The following is a 12,452-nucleotide window of genomic DNA, read 5'->3' as shown; positions in this document are numbered from 1 at the left end:
CTTGCCAAATGTAGTTAGATATTAATCAGATTAATGAGTACAAAGTATCTCATATCAATTCAATAATTAACAATTTTGTATTGGTTATGTGAATACACTAAATAAGAATTTTTAAACAGATCATGCCAAAGTAATCTCAATTCAACAGCACATATGAATGTTCACCACATACAAAGCCCAAGTGCTAAGTGTTGGCAGATGAAAGATAAAAATGAGGCTCAGTCTGTCTTCAAGGAGGTTGCAATCTCGAGTGTGTGTGTGTGGGGGGGGTATATAAGTATTTAGGTATGTGGAGGGTAATATGGGACAAGTGCAAGTAAATATGTAACACAGCATGAAATAAAATAAAGGAATGTACCTGAGAAATACACACAAATGGATTAATTTAATATTAATTTAATGTTAAGGGTAACTAGGGAAAATTCCATGGAACAGAGGCCTTTCATTCATTCATTCATTTAATTAATCCTTACTAAGGGTCAAATATATTCTAGACACTATAACAGAATGACAGACACTGGGAAAGAGGTATAAGCAAAACTGACACTGTTGTTGCTCTCACTGAGCTGATTACAGCCAAATGATCTGAGCCTTTAATATTATTATTATTATTACCTTATAACTTCTTAACTGGCATCCTTTCATCTTTCCAGCAGACTCTCACATACTAAATTTTTTAAAATGGACTTTGTATTTTTGAGAAGTTTAAAGCCAAATTGATTGGAAAATACTGAAATTTCCCATATGCCCCCTGCCCCAAGACAAGCACAGCCTCCCGCATTATCAACATCCTCCACCAGAGTGATACGTTTGTTCCAATAGATGAATCTACACTGACGAATCATCATCACTCAAAGCCTATAGTTTACTTTAGGGTTCACTCTTGGTATTGTATATTCTATAGATTTTGACAAATGTTTAATGACATGTCTCCACCTTTATAGTATCATTTCGAGTGGTTTCACTGCCCTAAAAGTCCTCCATGGTCTGCCTATTCACCTCTCCCTTTCCTTAACCCCTGGCAACCACTGATCTTTTTACTGTCTGTGTATATCATATAGCTGGAGTCATACAGTATGTAACCTTTTCAGATTGGCTTTTTTCACTTAGTAGTATACATTTATGTTTCCTCAATGTCTTTTGATGGCTTGATAGCTCATTTCTTTTTAGTGCTGAGTAGTATTCCATTTTCTGGATGTACCAAGTTTATTTATCCATTCACCTACTGAAGGACACCTTCGTTGCTTTTAAGCTTTGGCAATATGAATAAAGCTGCTATAAACATCCAAGTATATAAGTTTTCAATTCATTTGTGTGAAAACCAAAGAGTGCAATTGCTGGATCATATGGGAAGAGTGTGTTTAGTTTTGTAAGAAATCTCCAAACTGTCTTCCAAAGTGGCTGTACCATTTTGCATTCCCAGCAGCAATGAGTAAGAGTTCCTATTGCTCCGAATCCTCACCAGCATTTGGTGTTGTCAGTGTTCTGAATTTTGGCCATTCTAGTAGGTATGTAGTAATATCTCATTCTAGTTTTAATTTACAATTCCCTAGTGACATACTATGTTGAGATTTTTTTTTTTTTTTTTTTTTTTTTGCGGTACGCGGGCCTCTCACCGCCGTGGCCTCTCCTGTTGCGGAGCACAGGCTCCGGACGCGCAGGCTCAGCGGCCATGGCTCACGGGCCCAGCCTCTCCGCAGCATGTGGGATCTTCCCAGACCAGGGCACAAACCCGTGTCCCCTGCATCGGCAGGCGGACTCTCAACCACTGCGCCACCAGGGAAGCCCTCCAATACTATTTTTTAATAAACTTTTTTATTTTAAAATAGTTTTAGATTTACAGAAAAGTTGTTGCAAAGATAGTACAGAGATTTCCCATATACTCCGTACCCACTTTCCCTACTAATATCTTGGTATGATCTACCTATCACAACAAATGCACTAATATTGATTATTATTATTAACTAAAGACTCTGCTTTTTCTTCAGTTTTACTTAATGTCCTTTTACTGTTTCAGGATCCTATCCAGGATATTACATTAAGTCATCGTGTCTTCTTAGGCTATGGCTTCTAGAACGTGCCAGTTTCTTATTCTTTCCTTGTTCTTGATGATTTTGATAGTTTTGACAAGTTCATGTATTTTGTAGGATGTCCCTCAGTTGGGGTTTGCCTCATGTTTTTCTCATGATCAGAATAGACATATAGGTTTTTGTAGGGAAGACCGCAGAGATAAGGTATCATTTTATCAGGTCATATTAAGAACCCGTGCAATCAATATGTCTTATTACTGTTGATGTGGATCTTGATCACCTGACTGAGGTAGCATTTGCCAGATTTCTCCACTGGAACATTACTCTTTTTCCCCCTTTCCACACTTCAATACCATTTTTATCTGACCATTCTTCAGATTTTGTAACATAGAAAGCCTAGAAATAAGACTTCTAAAAGTAAGTATCTCCTTGATAAAGTGAGGATGGGGAGGAAATAGAAATCCTTGCTTATTTATTAACCTTGTCCCCACCAGAAACAGGATTGTCATGGAGACCTTCAATATTCAAAATGATCAATTCTTTCTTTGCCTGTGGTCAATCAGCGTGATAATCAAAAGGTGTATTGATACACATGTAATCATAACTAGAGGACTAGATGACATAAGTATCCACTAATATTGGCTGAGACCCCCAGTACCTTTATCTCACAGCCATGAATGATTCAGCAGTTGGGCCCAGAGTATAAGTGCAGGGGCCATGACTTCCTATTATCCATGGCTACGTTAGAGGAGATAGTGCCTAAACTAGGAGTGCACATTAGAGTTACGTGGTGCCCAGTCTCACCCACAAAGGTTGTGATGTATTTGGTCTGAGGCACAGTATGAGCACTGGGAGTTTCAAGAGCTTCCAGATGATTCTGATGGCGGCTAAGATTGAAAACTATGGTGAGCCTAGAGGTACCCGGTTCTTCCAGTTCCCTTTCCTCTGGAAAGTGCTTTCACTGCTACAGCCAATCTTTTTGAGAATCCTTTTCTCTACTTTGTTAGCTGGCGAGTCATTTTATGACTAGCACATTCTTTATTTTATTTATTTATTTTTTTTTTTTGCGGTACGCGGGCCTCTCACTGTTTTGGCCTCTTCCGTTGCGGAGCAGAGGCTCCGGACGCACAGGCTCAGTGGCCATGACTTACGGGCCCAGCTGCTCCGCGGCATGTGGGATCTTCCACGACTGGGGCACGAACCCGTGTCCCCTGCATCGGCAGGCGGACTCTCAACCACTGTGCCACCAGGGAAGCCCGACTAGTACATTCTTTATGTTTGTTAAAACATCTGGCGAGTCTGATCCTGCATGGCTGGTGTGAGCTGCCTTCTGTCCTGCAAGTGCTTGTATATTTTGTGCTTATCTTTTTCATGAAGCAATTTAGTTCTCTGATAGCCCTTGGTAAAGAGAATAATATTCCTCCCCCAGATTAACATTTTAAACATTTATTTTATATAATTTAATGTCAAATATTACATATGCAAAATGTTGCATAATTATGTATCCTTTTCAATGTATTTTAATTTATTGTCATTCCATTTCCCCCTTGGAATATGTTTTTTGAATACGACAATCATATGTTACATGTTCATACTGTCAGACAGTATGATTAGTGTGGAATATTGAGATGTTTTTGATGACAACTCCATATACCTCTGTAGCTACTGTCCTTACCTCCCTCTTCCATTTCACAGCCAAATTTTTTCAAAGACTTGGTCTGCTTTCACTTCTCACTCCACTGTAGTCTAGATTTCCACTCCCAGCCTGCTACTAAAACTATTTCAACTAGGTAATCAATGACAAGCTGGTCACTAAATCCAGTGGAAACTTGATTTTACTTGAACTTCCTACAGCAATTGGCACTTTTGACCCTATCTTCCTTCTTAACATACTCTCCTCCCTGCTTTTATCTTAATTCTCAGACCTTTCATTTTCAAGCTCTTCCTCTGCCCATCCCTCAAAAGTCGATTTTCTTGGGGTCCAGTCCTCAGTCCACACCTCTTCTCACTTTGTAAACCCTCTCTTTTGGCTTTGATCGCCACATATATGTTTATGATTAATAAGTCCATATTCTCAAGACAGACTTCATTCTCCTGTTTCAGTCCTATGTACCTAACTATCAACTGGACATCTCAAATTAAACTCACCGTCTTCCTCTTAAAACCCATACTTTCTTCTGTTTAGAACACCTCAATGATTTATCCTCCAATATTTACCAGTCTCCCAAAATAGAACTGAATGGTTGCTCTTCATTCTACCCCAACCCAATTCAGAGGTCTTCTATTACCTCTCTTCCTAAACTTTATCTAACTCCAAACAATTATTATTCCTACGGCAGAGTGAACTTTCTAAATCACAGATCTGATCACATCACTCTCCTCCTTCAAATTCTCCATTTTGTTCATTGACATGTGATGCTCTTTCCTCATGGTCTTAATTCCCCAGCCTCATCTCTTCCCCAACTCATGCTCTGGTTATCTGGACCCTGATGCATTGAACATGTAAGCCAGAAACCTAGAAATCTTCTTTGATGCCACTTTCTTCCTTCTCATCCTCCTTAAAAAATAAGTTTTAACCCATTACCAAATACAGTGAGTTCCACTTCTGTGTATAGATCTCATCTTTACTACCCTACTCTCATCCAGCCCTTAGTTTGGGATTAGCTTTCTAGCTTGTCCAGCTTTTATTCTTATTTTCCTTCGATTGTTCTCCAAGGTATAGCCAGAATGCACTTTTGCTACCCCAAATTTGAACATGGCACCCTAGTGCTTAAACTCGTCCCCCTGGCTTCTCATTGCCCTTCAGATAAAGGCCAAAGTCTCACCTTGGCCACATCTCACACCACTTTGACCCTGGCCATCTGTACTCCAGCCATGGTGTCCTTCAATTACTTTGTCCCGCAGAGCCTTTCCGGACATGTTGTCTTTAGCCTTGAAGTAAATCACTTCCTCCTACATCTTGTTAACTTCTGTTAATTCCAATTCACTTTCTAAAGCTCAGCTCCTCGAAGTCTACCACAAGTCTTCTGTGATATTCCAGGTGTGATGTGATTCCTCTTATAATTGTGTTATACCACTGTGCTTTTTCTTCAGTTTGTGGTTATAATTTATTTTCATGATCATTAAACAAATACCTCTCTATCCCACCAGACTATAAACTCCAAAAGAGCAGGAAGTGTGGGGTTTTTTCCCCCTTACCACAGTATCACCAGTATCATGTATATAGGAGGTGTTCAGTCAATATTTGTTTAATTAATTAATTAACTAATTGTGAATAATTTTAAAAATAGCATAAAAATAAATGAAAGGTATAGAAACCTACAATAAGCATTAATTTTGAATTTCTCTAAAATGCACTAAAATCAGGCATATAATTATATTGAGTTGAATATTTTGCTTTCTTTGATAAACATCTCTTAACTGTTTATATTTCATAAGGGGTAAATGCAATGTAATAGACTGAACTATATAAAATATCAAAATTTAGCTTTATCTACCTTGTCTCTTACTGTATATTGAAAATCAAATTTAAATGAAGATGAGGCATTTCCAAAATGATGAAACTAGTTTTTAAATGATTTAAGTGCCTACTATATATATATATATATATATAAACACACACACATATATATATATATTTACAATGCCTTATTTATAGTTTTAAAAGGTTTAAGTTGCCAACAATGTTTTTCATTTCTGCTGTTATATTTTAAAAGAGAGAGAATTTGTAGAGACGTGGATAGACCTAGAGACTGTCATACAGAGTGAAGTAAGTCAGAAAGAGAAAAACAAATATCATATATTAATGCATATATGTGGAATCTAGAAAAATGGTACAGATGAACTGTTTTGCAAGGTAGAAATAGACACACAGATGTAGAGAACAAACGTATGGACACCAAGGGAGGAAAGTGGAGGTGGTGGTGGTGGTGGTGGGATGAATTGGGGGATTGGGATTGACATGTATACACTAATATGTATAGAATAGATAATAAGAAGTTGCTGTATAAAAAATAAGTAAATAAAATAATATTTTTTTAAAAGAGAGAGAGATAATGTATAACAAATCACATTTGTTTATTTGGAACTTTCAAAACTGACGCCTGAAATATTTAAGGAGAAATTTCACATAGAACTGACTTATTATCATTCCCCAGGGTCAGTTGATTGTCTCTCTCTTTGTGCTCTGTCTGTCCTAGTAGCTTGTCCTAGTACTTCACTGACCCTTGGATATACAGAACCGGTAGTGTTTGAAGTTGACCCTAAAGAATATCATGTAAATGATTAGATCTCAAATTTAAATTCAGCAGAAAACCTCTGCAAATGCAAAGGTGGATGACATCTAAGCAATGTTGTCTACTCAGTAGTTAGATTTGCTCCATTAGGTTCTAGTTTTAACATAAAGAAGGCGGAAAATGAAAGACACTAGTAATATCCAACCAAGAAAATTATGTGCAGATTTCAAGAGGCACAGTGAGAACTGCTTGAGCTAAAGTAAGAAAGTAATAGCTACATTGTTCAGAAGTAAATGAATGTGTGCCTAATGGTAATGCGTGCTGCCTAGATATAAATACTCAAAAAAAAAAAAAACCCCACAAAGAAAATAAAAGAAAAATAAAAGGAAAAAATACCTAGTTGAGTGAACTTGAATGTAAAAAAAGATAATCAAAGGTAAGAGAGATACATGCAAAGCAGTGTGTGAGCTATCATGTACAAAGGAACACTGGAAATATGTAGAACAGAGGTAAGAGAAAGTAAAAATAAGAAAATCTAAGATAGAGAATGAAAGGAAGATTGCACAACATATTAGGATAAATGAGAAGACATTTGTCAAATACTCAAAGGACAAGATAATAGTGAGTTAGAAGGAAGCTGACTAAGGGATGGGGATGGCAAGTTAATAAAATACAAGGAGAGCCAAACTGAATCAGGCAGACAGCTCCTATCATGTACTATGTAGCCTTCATCTGTAACATTATCAATAGCCTGTCCTGGTTGAAACTGATTTTTGTAAATTTCACTTTTTACAATCTATCACCACTCCCCATAGGTGATAGTGTATTTGTAATTGCCTTCCTTTATGGAGTCTCTCCTGGGTCGTTTTGACAAGGTGACTCTTCAACTTCATTACTGTGTAATGAGACAGGATTTTTTTTTTTTTTAACCACGTTGCACAGCATGTGGGATCCTAGTTCCCCGACCAGGGATCAACCCTGCACCCTCTGCACTGGAAGGCAGAGTCTTAACCACTGGGCCACCAGGGACATGATTTTTTTTTAATGTATCTATATGATATTCTGATATGGATTTTTAAATATGTTTACTAAAACCTAAAGCTTATGCACTTAAAATACATAAAAGCTGGAGCCGTGTCCCTCCTCCCACCCAGAATGCTTAACTTTTTCAAGTATCTTCCCAGTCCTCCTGGATGTTAGCCAAACAGAAGTTAATGTTTAATACAGACAGCATACAAGGCTGTGAGACAGAAAATTTGTGTCTTGTCCCCTATTTCCTATATGTGTGAGTTCAGATAAGTCACTTAACCTCTTTACACCTTCATCCTCACCAGTGTGAAAATAGGGATCTTGCCCTCTATGTATCTCTAAAGGCAGGAAGAGTAAACGAAACACAAGAGTATTGTCAGCCCTCTGAACACGCATATCAATCTGGGGTACAGCTGAGCCTGACTGTGTAACCCGCCTCTTAGAGGGCTAATATCATAAGTCAATGCCTTTTGGTCCAGGAATCTCACATCTCCTCCTCTCCTGGAGTGCAGCCAAGAGAGGAAGCTCTTTTTGTGCAGAAGGAAGACTATCTTCTCCCTTAGTAAGTACTGTGCTGGCCATAAAGATTTCTGCCCACCCCCGGCCCCTACCTCCACTCACCCCCACCAGCGTGGTATTTGGTGTGCAATCGCAGGCTAGTTTTGAATTACCAGAAGGCCACTAACTAGAATGGAGTGTGGCTGGGACCAGAGGCACTCAGGCCTGGCTCTCCTCCTAAGCACTCAGCTGTAGCCCTTCAGCAGCAGCTTCCTATAAGGCTGTGAAAAATGTCCAGAAAAAATGCCCAGCCATCCACATTCACTGGTAAGCAAAACCAGGCATATGGCCAGTTTGAATGGTATCAGAAAGGCATATGGAAAGAGATTTTTCTTTCTCCACCAGGCTTTAGAACCTCAAAGGAATAGTTTGGTTGATTATTACTACATCAGTCAATCACCAAACATCCTTGACGCCCTACAGTTTGCCAGGCACTGTTCCTGGCACTCGGAGGAATAAAAAAGAGATAAGATATAACCCTAGCCCCCAAGGACTGCGATTCAATAGATATGACGAAACACCTAAAAAAAAAATTACCCACAACAGTCACGAATAGTGGTAATGATAGTTGTTTTTGAAAATCTAAGAAAGGAGCGTATGGGTCAAAATCATTGGGGATGCCTTCACAGAGAAGGTGAAGTTGGAAGTGAATCATCTTGGGGGCTGGATTTCTTTTGGATAATTGGAGAGGAGTTAGGGAGCAATAGTGTGAACAAAGCTTTTTCTGGAAAGGTAGACAATAAGTAGGCAATAAGAATGGCAATAATGTTGACAAGATTAGTTAGGAAATTGTTTAGTCATATATTTAACAACATTCATTCAATATTTGCTTTAAGTTAGATATCATACTAAGCTGGATATAAAGTGATGAGCAAACAGACCAAGTTTTTGTCCTCTTAGAGCTTACTTTTTAGTCAGGTAGCCATTACATAGGTATGCCAACACGTACATAGTAATTCTAAAATGCATGGAGCTATGAAGGAAATATTCTTCTGCAGGAAGCTGAGAAACCTAGATAGATGCCCTGGGGATGGCCACACCAAGAAGAGATACTTATTAAACTGAAAGCTGATGGATGACAAGGATCCAGCCACTAAAGTGTTGAGCAGAAGCTCATTCCAGGCAAAGACAACAGAATATGAGAAGACCCTAAGAAGGGAAGAGATTGGCATATTACATATAAAAGGAAGCCAGGGAAGCTGATTGCATAGGGTCTTAATTATAACATTTTTGACTTATTTCTTACCATGGGTCATGTAGAATTCTTCACATCTTAATATTGGAGTACTCATGTTATTGGTACTGAGTGTGTTAACAATGACTCTTACACATTTTTCTATAAATTAACTTGATAAATAGAAGTCAAGGCAATGAATATTATCTTGATCATCCAGAATTTTAAAAGGAGAGTGTATCAGTATACATTTATTTTCAAGAAATTAGATGCTTTGAGCATACAAGAGTTGGAAAGCTCGATGGTATGAGATTTATGGGAAATATTACCTTTTAGTAATGTAAATAAGATACTGATGAAGCAAAAAATAAATTTTAGTTCAAATTATAATGTATATTTTCTGTATAGTAAGTGATACTAGTGCTGGTGGTATATTAATTCTTAAGATATTGCAAGATGATAATAATGTAGATCAAATCCCTTATAGTATTCTGTGATATGTGAAATTAGTAGAGATATTATAGAACACAGTAAAATCCAGACTAGACAAACATCTAAAGCAGTTTAGATGACCAACATCTTAAGCAGCTGACCTTAGTAATTCAAAAGCAACATTTAAAAAATTATGTGAGCATACATTTGTGTGGTGTGTATGTGTAGAGTTTCTTGACCCAACTGGACCTCGAATTTAAAAGTGAAAATCATTCCAATATTAATGTTTTGGAAGAGTTAATCCAGAGCATTCTAATATATTGATTAACACACGCCAAATCATTTTGTATATATACTGAAACTATAAAGAGGAATTTTTTAAACTTCCATTGGATTCTTTTCCTTTCATTCTTTTATTTGTGGTGATAATATTTGAAGGTTGAGAAATTAGATGATAATGGTTGGACTTTATATTCTACCTTTTATTTAAAACCTTGAAAACTTTCATGGATTAAACCTCTTATTGCCCCCTGGGAAATCATAAAATGCACTATAATTCCTGCAGCACCTCCTACCATGTTCTGTGCTGGCCAGACAGTTAGTTCTATCTTAAGTTCTATTTAAAATCCGTTTATGTATAAAACAACTTAGATTCTCTGGGCATGTCTAAAATGCAAGCACTCTGGTACAAGATTGTGGAGTATTAATACTCTGCCAGCTTGAACCTTTATTTAAATTGTATTGAGGCAGTTTGTGATTCTTTGATTCATTTTCTGTAGTTAGATTATCCCTATTTTTTAGAAAAGGAAGTCATATTTATTAGCATATGCATACACATTAAAAAACGAAGTATAAACCTATTACAAGGTGCTCTAAGCCTTGTAGTATCTGAAACTTGTAATGTTACACATGCCATTTGATTACATATGGTATATCTTAACTATGAACACATTAAATGGATTCCATTGTGTCAAGTGATATTTTCAATGTGAATAAGGGTGAAACAGTATGAGGACATTCTTTGGGAGGTGGGGCTGTTGTAGAGTTCTGTTCTATTTTGTTGATAGTAATATATGGTCCTGTGATTACTGGAATCTTTTTTGGTGATGTCATATGGGGAAAGTTAACATTTATTCTTCTTTAACATTTTACTAGATATTTACAGTGTTATAAAACAAGCATTTACTACTTAGTAGCTAAGCATTCCCTTTCTTTGTTTCTTTAATTAATGTATTGATCTAAACCGAATCTATAGGATCAAGCTGATTGAGACAGGTTGTCTGTGCCTCTTTCGAGAGATCATTGCTACACTCCACACTTTTTCAGTAAATAAAATATGGACAAAACTGCAACATGTGCAGGCTGAAGAATCCATTAAAGACTTTTGGCAATAGTACCTTCAAAATATTTCAAAAATAATTCTGCTTTATGGCTTCTACTGTGCCATTGCGTACAATGAGGGTTTTAAAAAGACCAAATACAGCTCTCTGATTTCCATTTAATGGACGAAGTAATAAAGTTTAATTGTATATTTGAGCACGGGCGTCATTTCCAGTACATCTGATCAATAATTCATCAATTTCCTTTGGCTCAAAGTAATATTTGAAAGAAAATGCAGCCGGTGAGAGCTTATCTAGCTGTAGCTTCATCATCTCTATTAATTATGCTTTTCCCGAATTTGGTTCATTAGGCTACCAAAGTGACAGCAGATGGCGAGCAAACTGGACAGGATGCAGAGAGGACCAACACGAGAGCAAACTCCTTAGGAGAATTCATTAAGGACCTGGCCCAGCAGGCAGAAGGTATTAGAAAACTCACAATTTAATCATTATTTCTCCTAACAGGAAAAGAAAAAAAGGATTGCACAGGACTGGAATTTCTCTAGTAAGAGATGACATTTCTAAATTTGAGGGTTGGATTTTTAAAAAGTTTTTTGATCAAGATATTCAAGGGCATTATCAACTGAGAATCTACAGCCTACAGTGTTAAATTTGTGACAGAAGTCAGTGAATTAGGAATTATGAGTACAAAATAGCAGTAAATTGAATGCATTCCTTTATGAATGCTCTGATCCTTGAGGAATGGCTATTGTGATCAAATATGATTAAATTAGTTAATGGGCAACTTATCCTCTGCTATGGTGCTGTTTTTGTATTCAGAACTATTTAAAAGATCCTTGATTTTTAAAAAAAAAGTTAATTTTATTGTTCTGCTCAGTACCTTAAAGCAGCACTTTAATTTCTCAAAATGGCTTTTAAATACTTGGTACCAGTTTTTAATGAACATCTGTTGCTTGGGATTTGGATGTGCTACCTTACCAGAAGCTCTACTGCATTTAGTCCACAATTCTCAAGGGGTTAGTTCTTGGCATCTACCAATCTGATTTGAGAATCAAAGTGGAAGCCATTTTTAGGCAAAAGCCCAGATTAAGAAACTCAAAGAAAACAGATAATGCAAAAAGAAAGAATGAAAAACCCTCAAAAAACAAAACAACAAAACATTAGTTCTTAAATATCTACTAATATATGATAAACATGCATGCATGTTGAGAAAATAGGAAAAAGTGTTTTCTTTTTGCTTTAAAAATAAAACATTTTTATTGCTCTATAATGTTATACATTTTAGATACTTTGCTTTCTAATATAGCCAAATAAATCAGGACGTGAGAACCTTCAAGGCATATCCTGACAGGTCAGTCTTAGGAATCACTGGCCAAGAAGAGGCAGAAAATTCCAAAGATTCCCCACAGCAAGAAACAACAGAGTTTCAATCTGAGGCATAATCTCAGGCAAGACGTGTCAGGATCCGAAACAGAAGTTACTCCTACCAAAAAAATCTCAGTTAACTCGTTGTGGTTTCTCCTCTGCTAGATGAAGTTGTTGTCCTTTCCCTGTTTTTATTTTCCAGTAATGTTATTTGAAAGTGTCCACCCTCCCTTCCTCCCACCAAAAAAATCCCATTGCAGCTAGAACAGATTCACTCTACCTGGATCCC

At 37.0% G+C, this 12,452-nt stretch overlaps 1 protein-coding gene across 1 annotated transcript in view; it reads left to right on the top strand.

The window, feature by feature from the left end:
- Positions 1-12,452, top strand: part of LAMA2 (laminin subunit alpha 2) — a 605,756-nt gene that overhangs the window by 472,887 nt on the left and 120,417 nt on the right. Inside the window, exon 35 of the mRNA XM_060167667.1 lies at positions 11,149-11,260. Coding sequence (XP_060023650.1) covers positions 11,149-11,260 — 112 coding nt within the window. The remainder of the gene's footprint in view (positions 1-11,148; positions 11,261-12,452) is intronic.

The sequence above is a fragment of the Lagenorhynchus albirostris genome, chromosome 12 (genome assembly GCF_949774975.1).
Source record: "Lagenorhynchus albirostris chromosome 12, mLagAlb1.1, whole genome shotgun sequence".
In the NCBI taxonomy this organism is placed as follows: Eukaryota; Metazoa; Chordata; class Mammalia; order Artiodactyla; family Delphinidae; genus Lagenorhynchus; species Lagenorhynchus albirostris.
Note: the sequence above shows the minus strand (reverse complement) of the source record. Positions and strands in the feature narration are given on the sequence as shown.